At 41.0% G+C, this 24,271-nt stretch overlaps 1 protein-coding gene across 1 annotated transcript in view; it reads right to left on the bottom strand.

The window, feature by feature from the left end:
* Positions 1-24,271, bottom strand: part of ror1 (receptor tyrosine kinase-like orphan receptor 1) — a 147,544-nt gene that overhangs the window by 41,913 nt on the left and 81,360 nt on the right. Inside the window, exon 2 of the mRNA XM_023280538.3 lies at positions 8,401-8,463. Within this exon, the coding sequence (XP_023136306.2) occupies positions 8,401-8,463 (63 nt within the window). The remainder of the gene's footprint in view (positions 1-8,400; positions 8,464-24,271) is intronic.

Genomic DNA, 24,271 nt, shown 5'->3' with positions numbered 1-24,271 from the left:
GAAAAGTTGAAACATTGGAAAAGACAAAGAAAAACATTTTTTTCATGATGATTCAGGACCATATTCTGCCCCAAGGTGGTCAGAAAAAAAGCAATCTGGAGGGCCACCTAAGAGTTTAATGTGGAGGAAAAACATTGGTGTTAATGTCATGAAAAACCTCTGGAAAGTTCCCTCAACCCCAAAACCCATCTTAGGTATGCAGAAATGCTCCTGGTTACACAAACCGGCCAAAACAAACAAAGGAGCAAAAGCACATAGAGGGGAATCTCAAATACAAGTCAGACGAAACTTGAATAAGTGTGAATGGAGAAGTTGATGAGTAAAAATAGAGGCACACACTTCCTTATGCTGGCACACATATGCAAATTATTTGCAAGGATTGCAGGGGAAAGTTGCAGCAGTGTTAGAGAGTTGCTGGAAGACTGACATGTAACCACCAAAAGCATTTAAAAGCAGCCAGGTTTTGCTTCTTAGCAGCGTCCTTCAGCACTGTTCTGTCTTCTTCTCTCCTCATATATGAGTTTAGCCACTGATGCTTCTTGTAGTGCAACTACAGAACACTTACGTGCAATAGAGACAATTACTGTAAAACAGCAGGGAAAACATTTTAATTCTTACATAAGCATAATTCTGGCATTTCTGCAGCTAACTTTTACTTTCATTGTTGAATAATCTGCAGAATATTTTCTTACTTTTTCATTTAGTCCATCTAATGTTAAAATGTAATGCAAAAAAAAAAAAAAAGATATTTTTTGCTTCTCTAAGCCCACACTGACTCCTTTGATTTGCCTTTTTTGTTCAAGCAGCAATCCAAAACTGAAAAAGACTCAGTTTACTATCACATTTGGCAATAAAGCAGGAAACCGTCATATTGGAAAAGCTGAAACGAGACAAAATTTTGCTTTTTTGCTTGAAAAATGATAAATATTCACTCACATCACAAACCTGACCAATCACAGCACAGAGCAGGTCTGAAAATCAGATTGTCAGTTTTGTAAAGTGACAGAAACTGTCAGATGCAGTCTTCCTCAACACAACATAAAGTTCAGTAAAGAGAGGGTTTCAGATATATTTGAATGAGCTGGAGGCTGCCAGTCCCTCTACTCTGTCACCATGGCAACCTTTGTGGTTTTATGTAGTTCATCTGCCTCCAGGTAACTAACATATTATCTTAAAGTTAAAGTGTGTGAAATAACAGCCTCCGTGTGTGTGAAAGACTGTCTCTTTGTGAGCGGTTGAGTTGTTGGCAGACTGTAGAACACACACACACACACACACACACACACACACACACACACACACTGTCCTCCATGAAGCCTCAGGCTTAACACAGCAATGTGGTACTAACAAGTGTGTGACAATATGGGGAGACTCCCACCATCGACCACAGCACCACCACCACTCTCCTCTCGCCTCTCTTTCTTCTCACCCACTTTTTATCTGTCCTCCTTTCTCTACATACTGTACACAGCTGTCTCTCTTATTTGTACAATCCTGTCTCTCCATAGTGCAGCACTGCAGCCAGACCAAAACCCCCAGCAACACAATGTTAAAGTCATCTGGAACAATGTTTTTTTTTTTTGGCTACAACTACAACTAACAATGTGATTTATTTACTACTACAGTAAAACATTCATTCCCATCTTCCTCTTTTCCTGTTTCCTATATTTATTCCTTCCCTCCATGTGTGCAGTTCACTACAAGATATGAAAACTACATCTCACTTAGGTGAGTGTGTGGGAGACGATTCCACTTCACATCATACAGACACCATGTACAGGTCACAAGACTTGCAGAAAACTGTGAACCTGATGTTCTTCTCTCCTACCAGTAACACAGACACACTTTAGATAACTTTGACATTAGAAAGACGGGTTGAAACAAAATACTGAGCATAGCAGTTTCTGCAGGTCATTGGTTTTCAAACCTTGTTTACCAAACTCTTCTGCAACACTTGTTTTTTTTTATTCTTTTCAATTAAATCAGTCAAACATGATAACATCATTGATCAGATTGGACGTTTTTGCTCTTTTATAATGACTTTAAAAGTCATGAGAAAACCACGAGAACACCAAAATGGGGAAAGTAATTACATTTGTCCTCCACAAAGTTTCATGCACAACAAGTAAAAATACTTTTCATTAAACTTTAGTTCGCTGTACTGAATTAGACAACTAACATCTCCAGAAAAAAGTTAAAAGTAAAAATGACATCAAGTATGAATTGGTCAATCATTACTGTTCAATGAAAAACACTGAATGTCCAGAACCCAGAAAAATACCCTGAGCTTAAAATTATGTATTTTGGACAGATTGTCTTTTCCCACAGGCTTAGGAAACATTCATTATCATTATGTTTGTCAGGTTTGGTGGTTAAATCTCTCTCCTTCTATCCCCATGTTGAAGTTCTCGGGCAAACCACCGAACACCTACCTTAATTACTCCTAAAGATTTCACTGAAAGGTAAAAATCATCCAACGTCGGCCGTGTCCACATGCGTAGATACTGTTTTGCTTTTTCGTCCACATGCAAATGCAGTTTTGGCTCACTGAAAATGCATTATTTGGAAAACTCCTTCCAGATTGAAGATTTTCAGAAACTCAATTTGCAGTGTTGATATGTCAACAGGAAGAAACACATTTGGTTGTGGGAGTCAGATTGTGCATCATTACCTACTTTATTTACATGGAGGAATTCTGTGCAATGACAAACTGTTCAAACAGAACTTTATACATATTTTCACAAAAAGCTATACAGTTCATCTTCCACTGTATTGAAGAACTGAGGTGTCACAATCAGCGTAGAAACTTTTTCAAGCTTCTGACCAGCCAACATGGCTTTAGCGTTAGGGGTATATCGCTGCCTACTGGTTTGGCTTTTTGACAACACTTCAATTGTTTTGTTGTTGTTTTTTGCATTTTTATGTGGACAGATTTGCTTTTCAGAAGCAAAGGTGGAATTTCCTTTTTCAAAATTCCCATGTAAAAGTGGAATACACCTTTGAAGTACACAATATTATGCAGGTTTTACATGTGTGACTCTGTTCAGGCAAGTTGTAACAGAAAAACGGTTGCAACAGACCCAGACCATTGAAAACCACACACACAAACCTACCTGACTCAATACGCTGTGCTGACACCAAACACAGAAGGGTGCAAATCAAGGTTAATTCCATCTGATGACACATTTATCTTCATGATGGTACACGGCACTTTGGCCCATGCAGGGTTAGTGTGTCTGTGTGTGGGTGTATATTTTCATTATGATTTGACTCCCAAACTATCAACGCAACATCATGTGGATCTGCTGGAAATCCATGCCTCCACACTGTTATGAATTTAGTGGACCAAATCCTGCCTACATGCTGATACAACACTTCACCATCTTTATGTGCCCGTTGAATCTGACTATAGTATCTAAAAACAAAAAACAAACTCACTGGTATAAGACACAAGTGTTTTGCCAAAGGCAGGAAGGTCATACACAGTGAGTCACTTTATCGCCGTCTCATTAGTTGAGTTGATGGAAAAGAAAATGGTTTTTGGAGCTGTGTGTCTGCACACTTCATTAGCTGTTATAATAACTGACAATAAAGCAGTGGGGAGCAGAATGACGGGGGAAAGAAAGAGACAAGAGGCAAAGACGACAGGAGAGAGGTGAAGAAGAGAGAGAGAAAGAGGAGAAAGATGTCCTGCCAATGTCTGTGTAACAAAGCCACTCTGTATGTAATTGTCTCCTGGTGAGTGTTGTGGTATTTGGCACTTGGAGCATGTTGAAACTCAAACCCTTGCTGTGGACTGTCCCTTTAATGTGGCAGGCGACTAAATGGTGTCCTGTCATCAGCCTGCATTTTTCTCGCAGTAGTTTTGTACAATCAAACGCTCACATGCAGGCATACAAATGTAAACACACGCACACCCACACAACCGCAATACATGCTCAAAACTACACACGTTACACAATACCCTTTCATTTCACCAGCAACATGTATGCATGCATGCATGCATACAGGCGGGCTTCTCTCAGCAAGACGTGGAAACCTGAGTGGATGCACAGCTAACTAAACATACGCAGTAGAAACACTGAGGACTTTGGATTGTAGCACTTCAAGCTATGACTAAAGGTGAATTTCATTAAAGCTAGGTCACTCTCCAACTGAGAGTGAGGAAAGGAAGTAAGGAAAGGAGAAAAAAACGATAAAACAAAGAAACTGCGAGGAAGAATGAAAGAAAGCCCGAGGGAAAATGAGTTCAGTAAACTATCATCACCCCTGATTTCAGCCCAATAATGAGGCTCTTTCAGCGTGATAACTTCCTGCTACTGATGCATACTGATAGAGCCACGCTACCTGAATGCTGTCTGTTTGGTCAATCGAAACCATTCCCTGCCTGCAGACAAAACAAGTGGTGCAATCACCATCCATCCATCAGATAAGAAACAGATGTTATTCAGGGGCTGAGCTCAAAATGACACACACACACACACACACACACACACACACACACACACACACACACACACACACACACACACACACACACACACACACACACACACACACACACACACACACACACACACACACACACACACAGATGCACTAAGTTTATAGGCTTTCATATTTTATGTTGTGGAAAAACAAAGCTGTCTTGATGATTTGTTTGGATCTCCTCCTCATTGTATTTATGATTTTTTAAACATCCTTGATTGGTCACCATAATCATTATCTTCACTAAACTGCTCAATCATGTCCAGAGACTACTGTCTTCATCCTGTCCTGTGTGTTTAACAATGTCTGTTTTTGTGTACACACAATCTGCTGTGGGAAGGATGTTGTGGGAGAGTTGGCTTTGCAAGAGATGAATTAAGCAAACCAGACAAAATGAGAGAGCAAAAATCAAGGTCAAGTTCAATAAAGGCTTATTTTGAGGATCTTCCGAGGCAGAGTAACGTCGTGGGGGTTTAGGCGGATGTTGGTTCTTCAACCCGAGGGGAAACTGACAAGAGGGGGCGAGATTTGACTGATAACTCTGGGCAACAGTGTTTAGAAAATATCCAGCAAACTTTATGGATCTGGCTGTGTTGTTCCTGCAGTGCCGACAGGAGAACAGCAGTTTCAACTACTTCCTCTGTCAGCATCTGCTGATCTTAGCCTGGGTAGCTCCAGGAGACGTGACCATTCGAACCACAAAATAAATTACTGTAATAAACTTGCAAAAATTTCTATGGCTCAAGAAAGGGTAGAAATAAACTGACCAAATCTTTGTAGAGGGACTAAACAGGGTTTAAGGCATTTTCATTTCCATATTGCATCCCACACAGTCAATTTCCAGGGAATTTTAGACCGGATGGAAGGAATGTTAACTGGATTTGTTGAGAGCTTTGTTTGCTCCAAGCTTGTCAAATGTAGAAGCTATCTGATCGTCAAACTTCAGCAGGAACCTTTGTAGGCTTTATAACTAGTAGTGTGGGCCAAGCAAACTGTTAGAATGTCATGCTAGGAATCTGAAAGGATTAGGTTTTATAGGAGATAAAGGATGCAGCTAACTCAAACAACAAAACTTCTAAATAGGTATAAACATTATACAAAGGCCTTTAATTTGCCATCATCCTAATATCAACAATATAGTATCCTGAGAATTAATTATGGTCATACTGCAAAATCAAAGTGACCATGGAAGACAATCTAGTGTAGCCTGGCTTCATATCTGTGATGGATGATTCCAGGGTTGGAATGATATAATATGGACAAAACAATCTCCCTTTTTATTATCTATTACTCAGGATATTTTTTTGCTGATTCCAAAAATCTATATATCATTATATCATTTTTAACTTTGCATATTTCAGCCATGAGTACACAGTGCAGCACCCTGAGCATGTAGTTCTTCTTAGAAACATTTTGGCACAGTCTTGATTTATTAACTTCATAATTAGTTTTGCAAGATAAAACTCCAGCACTAACAAAGAAGCTCGCCAACCAACACACACTGCAACACTTCACAAAACGTTTCAGCCAACTATGGTGGGAGACGGAAATAACTGCAGTCTATTTCATTTGAAAAGCCCTGCGTCTGGACAGAGTTGCGGTGTAATGGTGGGTGTCAATCTGAGCACTAACAGTACTTCTGCTGAGAGTTCTCATTACTGGAGACAAAACATTAATAAGAGCGGAGCAGAGAAATCTCACCCAGATAAAATGGTGAAATAGTGGATGAGACGGTCGCCGCTGTACAGTTTGTTGTAAGCAGACATACAGGAATAGCAATTAACAACTCAATGATCTGGGTTGACTGAAAATGACATTGGCAACGAGGACGCTGCTGCTGACAGGTTGGGAATAAATAAACAAATGGTCAACCCAGTCTGAAACACAAACTGGCAACCATGTACATGACGTCGGGCTGAATGACTGAAGTCAAGATAGACTTCAAAAGTAGGCAAGTATGCGTCTATATGTATGTGTTGGTCAAAATCAAGTACAGCCACAACATTAGAACCACCTGCCTAATGTTGTGTAGGTCACCTGTGTGCTGGTAACGTTGGGACATGGACATCAGAGCTCTGGTGGTGTCCTGCAGTGTCTGGCACCAGGACATTGGCAATGGATCCTTTGAGTTCTGTAGGTTGCAAGGTGGTGTTTGTTGATCAGGCTAGTCCTGGGGCCATCCCATTGATGCTCGATCAAATAGGGTTTTGGGAAATTTGGAGGACCGGTCAACACCTTCAACTCTTGACTGTGTTCCACAAGCAGTTCCTAAGCAGTTCTTGTAGTTTGGCAGTGCCCTTCTGGGGGAGGCTGCTGCCATTAGAGAGTGTCCTTGCGGTGGTTATGTTGTGGCTGATCCATGTAAATCTTTACCTTAAGGGTGCTGCTTGGCCATATATTAGCAAAATATGTTCGAATTTCACTAATGACCTACCAACACTCACAGAAATGTTTGCAAAAATCACTTCCTGCACAACAAACAGTCGGATAAAGTTCAATAAAAACAAAAGTAAGAAGTTCTATTGGCTCTTTCAGAAGGCCTTATGGGTAATAAAGGAAATTTTGATCTGAAACAGAACAGAGGACATCTTGAATGGAAGGACGTCTTAAAGTTTCTATCCTGGGATAGAACAGCTAACAGAGCTCTCTAATAATCTCTGTCCTGTGATCTGCCCCTGCATCACATCTGAAAACAACCACTTCACCCAAACACAATTTAGACTTCCGTATATTGCTAAAAAAAATAGAATAAGATATCTAGCTAAATAAGGAAAACTGAACAAGATGATGAAATCTGGGTGTCACCCCACTATTTTGGTGTCACACAATCGTCACTCCATCGACTACAACTGGTTCAGAATGCAGCTGCCCATCTGTTAACCCGCACATCCAGACACACTCACATCACCCCCATCCTCTCCGCCCTCCATTGGCTCCCGGTCCATCATCGTATTGAGTTTAAAATTTTAACATTTGTTTTTAAAGCCCTTCATGGCCTAGCTCCTTTATACATATCGGAGCTTTTAAGCATCCACCGCCCCAGTAGAGCCCTCCGGTCATCCACGCAGATGGTGCTGGACGTGCCCAGGTCCCGGTATAAGCAGTGCGGTGATCGATGCTTTGCTGTAGCCGCCCCAAGACTCTGGAACGCACTCCCACTGGAACTCCACGTTATTACCAACCTGCAGCTTTTTAAGTCTAGATTGAAAACCTATTTATTTAGACGTGCTTTCAAATCTTAGGACTGTTTTATGGTTTTTATTGTTTTATGCTTTTCTTACTTTTGTGTTTTTATGGGTTTTATGGTTTTATAGTAATCAAAAACTGCATTGTTTTGTTTATTATTCTGTCTGGAAAGCACTTTGGTCTTCTTCTATGTTGTTGGAAAGTGCTCTACAAATAAATTTTTGATAGATTGATTGAGAAGTCACCACTCAGACACTCTGATGAAAATAATGCAAAAAGTGAGAAAAGACGTAGTAAAACGCTGCAGCACATCCCGAGGCTCCACTGGTAACTTTTGCTTATGAAAGAAGTGAAAGTAGGTCAGTGGAAATTAAAGAAATGCAATGCACCTGTGGCTATATTCCCACATGCCGAGTAGATCGATGTGTTATTCGTTCTATCAGTTATCCTCGGTAGTGGCCTACACTGGGACAATGGGTGTTGTCTGGGTTGCTGAAGGTGATCACTCAGAGGATGTGAAATTCTTAACGCTTCATTGAATGTAATTCCAGCAACACATGTGGGGTTACAGTTCAGCACTGCATGTGTTAATTTGCACTCTGAACACATCCTCATTACGTCGCCTGTAACAGATGTTCAGAGCAGTTTTGCTGGATGGAGGTTTGTAAAGGATGTGGTGCCGATACCAGCTTTTTGGCGTGTTTGTGTTTACGTGTGTGCATTTACCATCACTAGAGCTGTTCCATGAAGTGGCCGCCAGCACGCTGGGGTCTTGGGGAAACTCAGACCCTGTGAACAGAGGAAATGGAGGAGACTATTAGTATGATTCTGACTGCTGGGCATAAAAACAGGTGAAGGTCAGCAGGTGAGGTGAACTTTCATTAGTTACACTGTTTTGGGGGACTTTAATGAGAAAAACAGTGTGGGGAAACATCCTTTGGGAAATGAGATACTTTGTCTAGTGCCAGTATAGTGACAACACAAGAAAATAGCCATCCAATCAGAGTTGAGTAGTTAAATGTGAACAGGGGGTGACTTAAAACAGCAACACAGAACTTCTGGGCCAATGGGATGCCCCTTTATGTGAATCAACAAAATCAGAAAGGCTACACCTTCACATTAAAGTCAAATAACAAGGGAAATAGCTAATGTTGCAGAAATGTAAAATAGTGCATACAAGCAGATATACACATTCTGAGATGCAAAACAACAGTGGAGATAGACCTGTACAATCGCCAGTGCAGATCAAAGGTTTGAATGTATAACAGGGAGCCTATCAACGGCCCATGTGGACTTAATGCTCTGTTATTACCAGCTGATGACAGAGCTGCCCTCTGCTTTTCATTACAGGCAAGAGGAGGCAAAAAAATGTGCTTCAGTGTGTGCACCGCTGCAGGATGTAGGTGATTCCCAACAAATTAAAAAAAACAAAAAACGAACATGTAGGACTGACAAGGAACATCAGGAACAGTTTTCTCTTTGCTGATTCTCAAGGTACCAGAGAGCTGACCAACACTCAAGTCACACACATTGTCCTACAGTTACAAGAAGCTACAACAGTGTGTGTGTGTGTGTGTGTGTGTGTGTGTGTGTGTGTGTGTGTGTGTGTGTGTGTGTGTGTGTGTGTGTGTGTGTGTGTGTGTGTGTGTGTGTGTGTTTTGTTGCAGGCTGGGATAGCTTAACATGATGAATGAGCAAATGGCTGCCTGCCAACTAAGGGCAAGAACTCTGCAGTCACAAATACATGCAAATATGCAAGCATGTGCACTGACACAGCTGTACATGGAGATTAGCCTGCAAACCTCATCGCACACATAGTGAGTTTCTACTTGTTTCATACACTAAAATGAATAATAACTTCACAGACTGGGCAAATATTCTCGAACTGACAACTTGGGAACCTTCTTGTTGTGTGTGTGTGTGTGTGTTTGTGTGTGTGTGTGTGTGTGTGTGTGTGTGTGTGTGTGTGTGGTGTGCAGGGTGACAGTCAGGCAGCGCGAGGAGAGAGAAAGTGTGCAGTCAAACAGGACCAGGAGCCTGACACAGGGCCATACTAATGGGGTGATAATGTGTTGTTTCACACGTGCGGCGTCAGGATGGTAACGACTACGTGGTGGTGCTTGTGAAAAGAACTGTGTTAATGAGCAGCGCTTTGGGCCTCTGCACCTGTTGGTGAGGGAGTCTGGAGGCTTGGCAACAGGCTCACAACTACAGGCCGGCAGCTTTATGACTTATGGTAACAGATATGTAGCAAAACCAGAGGGAGGATATAGAATAAAACGACTGCAAGTGTGTGTTCATTATTTCATCCTCTTAATAAAGTGAGTTGTTTTGTAGTTTCACATGCTCCTACCCCTCACAAAAGGACTTGCTGGTTTGTTCTAGGAAGCTCCTAACATGACAGCGTTTTATAGCGAGTCTGGGCCCCAAGGTGAGTCTGAATTCACTTTGTTTTCTGTGCTGATAGACTCTAAGAAACCCGGAGCTCTGTGGTTCACAAAGGACAGAGGAGATGCGACGTTGCAGCTCACTAGCTTCTCTAACACAAAGCCAACCAAGTGCAGCCAGGTGAGAGTTCAATAGAGGAGGCTGGACATGGGAATAGTAAGTAGAGGAAAGAATGGAAGCTGTACCACAATGAAGTTTATACAAACAATATGGATAAGGTGCAATCACGTATTTATGAGAAAATAATATTCATTTCAGGAAAAGTTTAAGTTTATAACATTGTTGAAGAACAAATAATGGCACACAGTGATTTTACTGACATTACATTTGAAGATAAGACAACTGTTTTCCACTCATTTTGTTCTTTTCCTCCCCCTCTCTTCCACTGTATCTCTCCTCTATTTAGGTCACATCTGTTCTCTTTCATTCAGACAATCATCTGAAATATCTGGGATGAATTGCACGGTAATTTTGAGATTAGCTTTCTAATGTTTCTCAGCAGCAGAGAGAAGTGACTGTATTAAGCCCATTTTGTTAATGAGAGCCTAAAAATAGGAACATTCACAGAACCGGTGTCTGTTTAGATCAGTAGTTGCTGCAGTTTCGGGTCTGGTTGAAGATTAGATCATGATCCTGATTCTGATGTTAACTGGATTTCTATATTACGGGAGTCCTTGTGTGTGTTGATATGAATAAAGGAAAAGATACAAATGCTGAGCTTAAACTTTGAAAAATGAAGGAAGAAATGATATGCGTTTCTTAGTTTGGAAAATTCACTCCTACTCAGGCCAAGTCTTTCCACAATCTCAAACTGACCAGACTGTTTCCCTTTAGCTTTCCCCATAAGTTTAAGTTTCCAATGGTTTTAACTATTTAGGGGACAGATTAGAAATTAGTAGGACTGTAGTTTTCAGGTGAATGAGTCAGTTGGCAATATTAGGTCACTATTTTTCCCCAGTACTGATAACACCTAAAGGCATTTGAAAAAAAATGTTACACATGTTGATTCCATAGGATTTAAATTTTTCTAAAATAAATAATAATAGAGAAATGTTTTTAAAAAAATATTATTTATAGCATAACTTTGTTACACTGCAAAAATATAGATTTTTAAGTTCTGTCTACATCTAAAGTTGGGCTGTTTCTAAAGGGTGCAGGACTTAATATTGCAGTCAAAAATAAGTACACAGTGAGTAAAAATGCGACAGGAGCAGATGATATCTCAGAAACTGCCAGAAACAAACAAAAACAAAAACTATAAATTTACATGAATTTAATGTGGGTATGTGAGTTCACCAAGCATTCTGGGCCATCTATCGCCTATGCTGTTCACCACCACAGGAATTCTGGCATTAATATACTTCAAATGATTTCTTATACCTTTAAAATCAGCTTTCTAGATCTATTTGATACCATCTCTGCCCATTAATTTTTATTACAATGACAATTCCCTAAACTGTTAAATCAGAATTTTACTGTAAAATCCCTTTAAATACTTTCAAAGACAAGCAGTATAACCTGGAAAATACTGTGAACATATTTCCATACCATGTCAGTGGTGATAAGCTGAAACTTCAGAGGCCATTTTGGCACGGCAGTGAACACCCATCAGAAATCTGGAAGCCTCACAACCTTGATTATAGTATCACTTTACCTTCTTGGCTGGCATGGAATCGTTTATAATAAGACTGAAAGATTTGGAACCTTTTCTTTCATTTGTAGCTCAGTGTCCTGGCTAGCAGCAGAATTTACAGTAAACGGTTAAAATGAAGTTGCCGGTGAGAAGTCCAGACATCAAATCTCCACACAGAAAGTTCCATGAGAGCTGCCTCTGATCCCCATCCAGCTGTATTTGGCTTACGATGATAAAAATCACGCAGGGACACGAGCTTAACCCCTATAAAGCCCTCAGAATTTGGTGTGACTTTACTGTGACAGCAGCATATAGGAATTAGTGCACGGCTTCAAACTTGAAGGCTTGGGAATGAGGAAAAGGAAAGAAAAGGCTAAGAAGAAAGCGAGACAGAGGGAATCTCAGAGGGTGATGCTGAACCAGATCAGAAATGTTCAATTTGAGCGGTTGTGCATATCAACTAATATGCATTTATATGGTCTGGGGGGCTGTGTTTGGAGCCAGGGTGGTTGGTGTGGTGAGTGAGACTGATGTATGAGCTTTCCCGCTCTGTTATTAGAGCCTCTCCCAAGGTCCTCTTCCATCCCTATTAGCTGGAAAACTGACCTAACTCAGAGGTTATCTGGAAGAACGGCAAACCCACCATTTTCACAGCGCAATTGTCATATTTCTGCCTTAAAGAGATGAAAGACACACGTGTAAATGTGGAAAATTGAGGAATGATAATAATTTGTTTCTCCAATTTGTCTTCATCAGCTCTCGGTTTACATCCAACAAGTTTCTATCATTGTTCCTCTGAGTGCTCACTTACTTTCTTTCTTCATCTTATAAAAGGAGATGCTTCTACTGAGAAAATGCTCTGAATTCCCCAACAGGCTACCATTTCGCCTCATCTCCCTCCTGTATACTTACCTAAAGGAAGTAGTTAAAACTTTTATCCTAACATCTACTCCCCTCAACTGTGCAGACAACGACAAGAGTGAATCAAGAAGCTAATGTCCCTGTGCTGCCTGCATATAAAATCAGTTTAAGAACCATATAGGGCTCAAGCTGCCTTAATTAATTATTAGTGCAATTATGCTCAGATTGGAAAACGAGTGGAAATTTACAGTCATGGCGAAAGAAGAGTTTTTTATGCCACGAGGAAGAGAAAAAAGAGTGGTAAAGAGTGAGGAAAAGAGGAAAAGTTGGGGAGGACTACAGAGGAATTAGAGATAAATGGAGGGAGGACGACTTGGAAAATGTGAGAGTGCAAAAAAAAGAGATGACAGCAAGGGAGAAAATAAAGAGAAACTTCTAAATAAACTCTCAGTGAAGGCACTCGTAAAAACTGCTTTTTAAGAAGTGGGCTTCTGTCCCACTGAGCAGAGTGCAGGTTTATGTTGGCTGAAGACCTTATAAAACATCACTGTGTCAGATGGAAGAAACTGTTAAGATGGTCAGACATGCACATCTTTAAAGATACTAATCAGAAAGAATGAAGAGACAGAAAATAAGCAGAGAGGTTACAGATAAATCCTGGTTTATCTCAAATTATTGCTTATTTTTGTAGTTTTGGCCATCCTTTTGACTGTTAAGTTTATATTACGTAAGTTTATATTCACCAGAGCCCTTGCATGGCAACGTCACTGTAATAAATTCCAGCAGTTGACGACATGCAAACAGTTGGATGATCTCAAATGATATAAACAAGCCACATTTTCTAAGACGATCTTTACTGGGATGTGAGAGATGGAAGGTGAACATACGTGCAATGCCACTGAAAATTTTTCACTGCCCATCTACAGGCATAACTACACACTGTACGGTAGAAAAAAATCTGGAGCAGGACCTCAACAGGGGATGCACATAATATTTGACAGCTGGTGGAATCATGTTATTGTTTTCTTCTGTCTTGTCAACTCAATAAGTTCACGATTTCTTACTACAAATGGAAATAATGCCTAATTATGACCATAATTGCAATAAACCTGAGTCAAATTTAAAGGGAGACGAGGGTGAAAAGACAGTTGACCTAGAAAAACAACAGTTATGCGAACCTGTGTGTGTGTGTGTGTGTGTGTGTGTGTGTGTGTGTGTGTGTGCTTGTATATGTGCACCTGCATGCTTGTGTGCAGGGGTTTGTTCCCAGGATCAAGCGATGCGTACAGAGGAATAAGAGCAGGCCCAGTTCAGCACATCATGGACCACAGAACACATACTAACTCACACACACTCCTGCTTTGTAACCTTATAAGCCCACAAATGGATGAGAGAGGAAGAGAGGTAAAGAGAGAGGAGGGGAGGCTGGAGGGCTATGGGTGAGACGGTGAGAGAGCGGAGTGCGTACGGTAGATGACAGGAGGCTGCATGGCACGACCATTTTTGGATCAGAATAACAGAAAACAAGAGAAAGAAAGAGCTCAAGTTACAAGAGACATTTGCTCTAACATGAAAAACAAAAAACACAATTGCTTCTCCAAGAATCACACAAAACCGAGCAGGGAAAATAGGTGAACTCATGCTACATGCTTTGGAACGCTGTCCTGCAACTTACTAACTGACCTGACGACAATACATATGTTGTTGGCCCTTTAAAAACTAATGATGAAGGAGACAACTGCACAGAACTCAAAACTCTGACACAGATTATTCACATATTGAAGCATTTTGAGGAAGAAAGTAAAGCCAGAGAAGAGAGTGAGGCTTGTCCAGTCAAAATGTTGGAAAACTGTATCTTTAACATTAAGAAACATGACATGTTTTGGATCCATTTGTCCCCTGAAAATGAATTGTGACTGCAAATCAATATGAAGTTGTCCTGAGCGATTGTCTATACTATAATGAAACATTTCTATCCTGATGAGAGAGGTCTTGTTATTAAAATAATGAGAATCATATGTTATCACCAACTCAACTCACCAGATCTCAACTCAACAGAACACCATTGGGAGAATTTGGCTTGATGTGCTCATTTTGTCTCCAGGCTGTAGCTTTTCACACCAAACGGTGATCAACATTCATTTGAATGTATACAAAACATCAAATCTGGACTCCCAACCACCTCAGAGGCTTGTTCAAGTCCTGCCGAGCAACTTCAGAGGAAACCTGAGCTCGCCACAAAGAAGCTGAAGGTCACCAAGTGCTGAGAAGAATCCTCCAAAGGGCGCAAGACCCACGCTGACAACTGTCACCATGCAGCATTCCTCAGTCCTCGGTGCAGCAAGCATGGCTGAAAGGGCCGCAATGTGACGTCATGAAGAAAGACACCGAATCCTCACAGCCTGCTGGAGATCCTGAACTCTGACCTCACTGAGGATGGCAAGACTGTCTATGAACATCAATGGGAATTTTCTTGTTATGGTTTACATCTCAAGCACCATTTTGACAAATCACGCAGCATAAGCTATGCCCACTGGAAGTCTGCGGTGGCTTCTGTTGCACTGGAAGGCCACAGAATCATAAAATGATCACATGAATATCATTATTAGACAGCGGGCAGTAAAGACAGAAAGGGAAGAGAGAGGAACTGGCATGCAGGAAAAGGTTCATCCACTGGGAGTCAATGCGAGGACATTTCAGTGCATGTGATATGCACCACTCAACGCAATTACCACTCAACAATCGAGTCACCTCTACGACATGATAAGTATGACATGCAAATGGCTCGACACCCAGATACAATTTTGGTATTATCATTTCGTAGTAATATTGTAGATGGACATAAGAAAATTGAGGAAGCTGCAGCATGGTGGGTTGACTGCTAGGCTACCAGGGTAACTGGAAAATTCACAATCTGACACCAATCACAACCAGAATCAATGATTCAGTCTGCTGTTCTTTTTGCTTTTTATAACTTGCCACGTTAACAAAAAAGAATCTGTACAAATCTGGCAGCACTTGTTCCTGAAAAGAAAACACACAAAATGGTGAGATAATCCTATATTTAAAAAATAAACTAAAAAAAGTGAAAATAATGGCAAATATCTCTAAAATAATTATATATATTCCGCAGTAAAACTGTGTAATTTGACAAAATTCCAAAAATTTGTAAAGCAGTTAAAAATAGATTTACCATTTTACAATTTTTATATATAATTTGTCTTTCACATAACAGCAAACATTTGTGAAATAAAATTTTTGCTGAAAATACAGTAAAACGTAGTGCAACTGTAGAGTCAAAGAATAAATCACTGTTTAAAAAAAAATAAAGACTTTTGGTGTAGATACCATTTACAGCTTGGGCCTGCTTTTTACAGTTAATGTGGAATTTTACTTTTTTTCTGGGATTTTACTAGTTATCTGCAATTCATCAAAAAATGGGATAATCTGTACAATAACAGCAAATTGTTTTTAAAAACAGTTTGAATGTATCCGTTTATTCTATATGATTTAATTTGAATCAAGATATAGTCATGGAGTAGTTGAAGTCCTTGTTTTAATGTGTCACATTTTCTGTCATAAACATAATTTTACATGGTCATTTTCCATGCAGTTTGCATTTTCTGATAGTGCACAAAGTAACATTATAAATATATTATCATTAATTTCAAGATCATCCTGCTCCAGCTAACGTACGGAGTTTCCAAACCACCAGATTACTACCAGTTTTTGAAATATGTTTGGAAACCTGAAAACACTGAGGAAACCCTGCAAACACACATCATGTAAACTTGACACAGAAAGAACTGCAGCCTGGGAACGGAAAAGTCTATTGGTTTTGTCTCCTTCAACACATGGAAAAGTTAACTGTATTTTGAATCTCTATATTAATCTGCAGTCCATCTAACACATTTGTCTGTTTGGTCATGACAGAAACTTTGCTCTTGAGTAACGTCATGCTGTGTTGATGGCTCTGCAGAAGCCTTGCATTCCCCCTGCTTGGCACAGAGGACTCCATTTGCCTGCCGGGTTAAACAGGCTGATGAAGCCCCTGCTGTCCCCATGAGGCTCTGCAATGGAAACCACGCTGATCTATAAGGCCTGGTTAGTCCATTTTGGGTGAGGTTCCCCTCGGCTCCGGTTACCAGCGGTGTAAGCAGACTAGTGAGGAATGTGCACAAGCATGTTACCACCTACTGTGCAGCTCATCTGTTTTCACCTGACAGGTCCGCCACAAGTGTGTGTGTGTGTGTGTGTGTGTGTGTGTGTGTGTGCACGCACTCAGCTTTCCCGAAAACCTGATCGCTTCCAAGCAGATAGACTGAGTCCTGAGACCTTGACGTAATCTGCAGGAGCAGCCGTCTGTCTGTTCGTCTGTCCGTGGAATGTGAATGGAGTCATCACACCTGCATGTTAGTGTGTCACTGTGCAACTCAGTGCATCGTGCAGAGAGAGCCCTGCTTTTAATGATGAGAAAACGTTGCAGATTAATGTTTTATGGCCACGTTGAGGGGTGTCTTATGGGTCATGAGTGGAATGTAAGATTTAAAGCCAAAGCCAGTCAGGCTGTCATTGTAGGACACGAATACAGTCGTCTTGCTTGGCGTTTTGTACGTGACTTTTCTGTAACTAGTGTATCATGTGTGCCAACAGTGTAAATAAGAGACATGCCATGGTACATGCCTGCCTGTGCATGTGTTGTAAAGACCTGTGTGTGAGGGCTCAGGTGCAGCCAGAGAAACGTACACACTCCGGAAGTTCATTGCTGGCATTCCCAGATTCCTTGAGGATGACAAATTCAAAAGGAGAGGCCCCAGCAGATGGAATCTGGGAACGCCAGGATAATACTGCTGGATTTCGAATGTGACTCCGATTTAGACATCATGTGACTACAGTGGAGCTGGGCGCCATTCCAAAACTATTCTTTACGTCTGTTGGCCTTTCCTCACTCACCGGACTGAATTTCTTCTTGTCTCTCGGATGTATAGTGACTGAAAAGTGTTGGCAGGGCAGTTTAAATCAATGAGAGACGGCAGCATTTAGGCCAGACGCTATAAATAATAAACTGCAGAGCGTGACCATTTAAAGCTAAGAGTGTTTGATTTAAACTGAACGTCACACAGTAGTGGTGTCATTTGGAAAACATTAGCAGTATTAGCCAGAATGTTGCCGACGGTCTGTCTTCCATCAGGACACGGTCAGTGCTGTTTCACTCTGAAGCACAAATTAATTCAAACACACTGCACAGAAAAAAACATTCACACCAAAACAGGAAATTTAATACACATGTATGTGTTTCTCAGTTTGTATATTGAAATATACTTAACACTAAATATTCATCATATTATCTGTTTTTTAAAGTGGAACTCCGCTAATCTCCCATAAAAATCTCCTGTTTATAGGTCTATACCATTTGTGGAAAAAGTTGTGTACATAAAACCTCTTGTGGCTCCACAGGGAGCTGCAGAAATTCTGATAAATAGTTTTAAGGGATGTGTACAAGTTTTGAAAAAAAAATGGCTGTGAGGTAAAAAAAAAAAAAAGTGAGCTCAGTGAGTGACTCAGGAGTTTGCATTCTGAATATCTGTCCAAACTGTCTGTGGGAGTGTTGCATTATGGGTAATATAGAGGCCAGATTTTGACAAATAAGACATTTGTGCTTATGCAGCATTTATTTTAATTGTGTGTGTGTGTGTGTGTGTTTTAAACCAGTCATCGTAAGTCCAACAATATTAGGCTGCAGTGCTAAAATTGGTGAAAAAACTCTGAAGTTCTGTATCCGAAGTTTTCCATCAAGAACTTTGTTCATTTAACTGCGGTTTTTGAAATTTTCTCTTCACTGTTACTGTGCTGAACTGAACTGACTGACCCAATGAGTTACGCTGGCCACTGTTTGCTGGTTTCTGGCTGCACAGATAAACTGTGCTGAATAATTCTGGGATGCTTCTGGGAAACTGGGTGTGAGACATCATGTCTCCATCAACTGAGGACTGAGTCAGCTTCCAGTGGCTGATGCTTTAGGACAGACTCAGCCACAAGAAATCTGACTCCAGAGCAGAGTACGACAGGGACAGAGGGAGAAACTGAAACAGAGATATGAAAAGAACAAGCAGAACACAGGAAGTCTGACTGCAGAGATGAAGACGGAGAGAGATGAAAGTGAGAGAAAAAGGTCCAGCATGCAAGAATATTCATTCCAGTAAAAACGTCCTGTGTTATTCTTATTCTTGGGTTTTCCAGCCCTGTATCGGAGACCGAGTCTTGGCTGCCGACAGTGAGAGTCTGAGGCAAGCAGAGAACCTCTGAGCGCTTCCAGCACGCTTTCCTGTCAATCACACAGATGCGCTACAGGAGCCCTCTCCTTGTCGCAGGTTACGAAAATAAGCACCAGCATTCTTCCACTTGTTTAGACGATAAGGTAGCCGGCTAATGAGGAAGGCAGGAGGAGGGGAGAGCGAAAAAAATAAAAATGATGAGTGGTGGGAAGAGGACGAGAGAGATCTGTGTCCTGAAAGAGAGATGTGAAAACAAGCCAGAGACACAAACCAAGAGTCCAAAACACTTTCCGCGACTGCAGAAAAGAATATCTCGAGCCAGAAAAGCAAACTGCATCTCCACATACCAGACCACAAAAACAGATTTCATATACATCAGTGAATGGAAAACAAAAGCCTGAACTGTCCAACCTATGTAATATAATTACAACACTGGTGCGTGTATGTATTTTATGGTCTTCCATACATTTAAAGCATGATTAACTGTACATCTTTACTCTTACATTGACCTGCCTCTAGAGATGGAAATGTGCGCAGCTGCACTTCATCTAATTTGTATAAAATGCTGCTAAATAAAGCTTGATGCCGAGTTGCATGACGTTCCAATTTAACTCTGCTCATGCAATTATATCAGACCGGTCATAAAACTGTTCAGCAAAAGGTAATTTCAGGAAGCAGAAAGTTGCGTACAGTCCCTAAAACAGTGCTGTTTGTCCTAGATGTAGAAATTTCAGCATGATTTTGCCACAGTCTTTGGCAAGAGACACTGAAGGTATTTTTGTAAATTAGCATTTCCTGCTCCGATATTTTGCATTGATGTCTTAAAATGCTGCAAACATTAGTGAATATTCCTCATGTTTTCTCTTCGATACAGGAAATGTTGGACTATATCTCCCTTTTTTAATCCATTATGCACTTTTCCGATATCAAACTGTAACTTCGTAATCCAGTATTTGATTTAAACTTCATAACAGTAACACAAAAGTAAAATAACTAAATCAACATGTGTTCAGTGGGAAAAAAATACAAAAGGTGATTTTTAATAGATACAGGAAGACTTCAGGTGATTCAGGGGTCCATAAGGCTGTTTTAATAAGAAGGATTTGTCAAGAGGGATTCTTGTTTGATGAAATGCACTCTTCTGGACTAATAAGCTAAGAACCAGATGGACGCAGACAGTATGTCCGTGTTAGAGGCTCTCCGGTTTCTACTTCCCCTTCAGCCCATCCCTAATGTCAGACAGAGGGAGGAGAAGGACGCATGGGGACACACCTGCTCTAGAGCTGCTCCGTTTGGAAAAAGAAGGGGACAACAAAATGTGAAAGTGGAAAGAAAGTAGGAAAAAGCAAAGGGGAAATATAAGTGATGAAAACTGTGGGGATGATATAAGGTAAACTTGACAATGTGGGGAAACTCACGGAATGGAAACATTGCGTGGACGATTTCTCAACTGCATGTTGGGAATCATTGAGGAGGGAGAGAAAAATCCTGAAAAGCAACAAAAGGAGGAAAAGACAGACAGGTTTTGTAGGGAGTGATGAAAGAACTGAGGGATGACCGATGGCAAACGCAACATGGAAAAAGACAACCGGCCAGCTGAGAGGAGAATAACAGAGAGGAAATACTCGGTTAGATGTGAGGGAATAAGTGGGGGGTGCTTAGTCTTGTAGTTTCACTTACAAGACCCTTAAAAAGCATTTAAGTGGACACAGTGTGGAATCAATGTTAACTAGTTGAGATGCATGAAGATATTTCAGAAGTGAATTTCTCTAAGAATAAAATGAAGCTTTTCTGTTAAGTTGGAATTTGAATCAAGAACAATTTATAAGGAGCATAATTCCTGATGCACAAGGCCTAAAAGGAGTAATTCAAAACAAACAGTCAAACTGGGTGGAACCTTGATGCAATTTTCTATGGGCTGCAACTGTGGGCTGATTAGAAAAACACTTCCACCCAAAGAGGAACTGAACACAGAAAGCCTTAAAAAATCAGAAGGAGCAGGGACGGCCGAGGGATTTACAAAGCCTGGATTTTATTTAAGTGGGCAAAATTCAGAGGAGACAGCCAGAATCCCAGAGAGAGACAAACTCTGCCACAGCAAAGACGATCAGTTACTCTCCCACTGCCAGTACAGAGCTTGTTGTAATTTCCATCTCGTTTCAGCAAAGGCCTGGCGCGGGGGCTGACGAAGCACACCTTGTAAAACATCCCAGGTCGCTTCTCCAAACACAGTTTCACCTCACCTCCTATAAACCCTGTTCTCTCAAACACACACCTCATAGCTGATCCCCCTCCAGCCCAGACGATGGGAAGGAGGATAGGCAGATGGCGGCGCAGAGAGGAAAGAGGTGTTAAAGGAGCACTACAGGCACAAAGATGTCTATTGTATTACCTCATTTCCTGCTCCGATCTCCCAGGTTGCAGAGATGAAATCTGTTAGATCCCTCTGAGTGCAGGATCCCACGGCTTACTAGGCACCTTATTCTGCTCCTTGCTCCCCATACGTTTGCCAAACCTTTTGAACCTGACACTTTGCCGCTTTGCTCAGTTTTCACTTCCTCAGTTTACAAGTTTACAGCACACTCATTACTTGTCTTGTCTTGTTACGTCCTGGATAAGCTGGCATCTGACATGCAAGACTTATTCTACATTCAGTGATGCTTTCTGATGAATAAGGTGGTGGATTTGTGCACGCTATGCTCTCAGCGGTGGCAGAGTGGTACTGAACGTATTTATACTAATCGTGAAAGCAGATCACGGCTGGCAATCGCATCCTCTGACGGATGAAGATCGCCTGAGTGAAAGTGGAGCTCATTCTGTCTGACCAGAACAGTCATTTGAAGCTGGACTTGTGGCTTTGATTAAAAACAACATTAACTTTTGTCTGACTTCTGCAGTGTGGATGGGAAAGTACAGTGTGGAGTAGCTAATTGAATCCAGCAGAAATTTACTTGTCAGCTTATAATTAGGATGAATCATCGCACTCCACGATTCCTTGCTAAGAAATCTGAAGAAATGCACCTTTTAATGAAAAGTAGTCAGGGAAGGGAGCACACAGTTTACAAGAAGTGACACAGGTGGTGATTTAAAGTTCCCCTCTTGTCACTGATTGAGTCCCTCGAAACCCATCTCTGCATATCAAAGTTACAAATACAGATTTTTTCTGACATGAAAATAATATTTTCTGACTTAAAATTGGCCTTAATGGAACTCTACACTATTGCTTACTCTAAATGTACAGATATATCTCCATCCAAGGCTCTCCCCTTGCTATAACTAGTCTATGCTACAAAATGGCAAGTTGCATTTTTGGACTAATTTAGCCTTGTATGTCCAAGCAAGAAACACAAACGCACATAATGATAAAGAAAGCCCCATCCTCAAGCTGACAGGATTAATTCCTCAGGGTATTTGTGTGTGAAACCTCAAATAGTCTTAAGCCATTTTTTTGAGACTGTCATTATTACGCTGCAGTTTCAAGGAGGAAATACTCACTTGTGGTGTTTATTGCATATTTGTTCATAACATATTCTCCTGTATATATATAAAAAGAAACATACAGACATGTTAACAAGGTTAAAAAAAAGATTTTTACTGTTTAACTAAGGTTTGTGAGCTTTAACTCCCATCTTTCTAAAGTCTTACTCACAGGAGCAACTGATACATTTCATTGAAAAGTGCGCCTTGCAGTCCATCACTTCCTTTTCTTGACTGTAATCCTTCCTTTAATGTCAAGTTTCATTGTTATCTGGGGCATCAGAAACTTTTCTGACATTTCTGCCACTGACATCGCAATACCATGGGAATATCACCACAGAAAGCACATTTAAAACTTTAGCCCACTGCAAAAATACCGAAAGACTGTTCATTATTTATTTGTGATTATTTATTTAGAAAAAGGGAAGAAGTTCTTTTAAAAGCCAGGATGGTTCCCTGCTGATAAGAATGTCCAGTTTGCATTTCACCGGCATCCAAGTCATGTCAACTATTTACCACTTTATGATCCTGCTGTGGAGGGAAGGACAAAGGGTGGAGTGAGAAAATGTGTGCAATATAAGCCCTCAAATGTGGTGAGCTGCGTGAAGGCTCTTGTCATGTGCCGGCCTGTGTGCGTCTGAGACAGTCCATGCATGTGCAGTGTCTATGTGTTAGAATTGGCAGCAGGTTCGGGTATTCTGGCCTTGATTAGGCGTCTCTTTCACGTCCACCAGTCGCTGAGTGAAGCGGTGAATTACGCTGCCATCTCAGTGGTGTAATTGGGGACACATGCAGCCTTAAACCCGTCCGCCATCACTCCTTCCATCTTTAGGTCAAAGCAGCAGCAAGATCAAATGCTCTCCTCAGCGGAGCATTCCTCAATAAAACAACAAGCGAGCAGGAGAGAGGTGGGGGGGAAGAGAGAAAAGGAGTAAGAAAGGAAATCAAAAAAGATGGAGCGAGACAGGCAGAAAGGGGAAAAGGAGGAGACAAATGTGGAGACAGTGAGAGCATATGGAACATGTTTACAGCAATATCACTGGGCCCTGATGTTATCATGGCGCTTCATTTGGTGGATCAAAACTTTTCACCAAACTGCAGTATCATCTGTCTGTTTCTTTGTGTCTTTTTCACTTTTCTCTATGCAGGAGAGACACACCCATGCAAGTTTTGCTTCAATACCTTTGTGGGAATCTCCATTTTCCAATTCTGTCCTACCAGCGTTCAGCACACTGTACACAGTGTCTCTCTTCTATACACATGGGTCCTTTTCAAAGCAACGAAGCCATGATGGGCTCAGGTCTGGTTCATGCTAACATAAACAACTTTCCCTCCTTTCCAAAAGCCAGAGAGAAACAGAGGTTGAGAAATGGGCTGCTAGGCTACTGAAAGGCCACTCATTTGGGATCCGCAGTGACAAATGTGGACTCAAGAATAGTTTGGATCAAAGCAGCTGCATAGTTTTTAAAAGTACAAAACAGTTTATCATCAGTTTCGGACAAAGATGAAGGAATTTCTCCGTCTCTATCCAAGTCTTTGATGATACAGTTGGAGTGACGCACACAGTCCTGCAATGTCAGAATGATTTCACTGGCTTCTTAGCTGTTTTATGAGAGGCGTGAAACTGATGTGTAAGGTGGAGGAAACTATTTAGGGGGATAAACTGAGCCAAGGTCTTCTATATTAGGCACTTTGATGGCGAGTTGCAGCAGGTGAAGAAGAAAAGACTTAGAAATGGAGACAGAGGGAGATGAGCAATGAAGCTTTAAGCTTCTTATGATGAAGCGGAGAGATGCACTATTAATTCTGCAGTTTCATGTCGATGTGTATGCACATGTAGCAGGACTGTCGGTGTGTGTGTTGTATAGCTGCAGGCTGCAGACAGACAGCACAGACACTGGAG

The sequence above is a fragment of the Amphiprion ocellaris genome, chromosome 2, assembly GCF_022539595.1.
Source record: "Amphiprion ocellaris isolate individual 3 ecotype Okinawa chromosome 2, ASM2253959v1, whole genome shotgun sequence".
NCBI classification, from domain to species: Eukaryota; Metazoa; Chordata; class Actinopteri; family Pomacentridae; genus Amphiprion; species Amphiprion ocellaris.
The sequence above is the reverse complement of the archived record's forward strand: the minus strand, read 5'-3'. Positions and strand labels throughout refer to the sequence as shown.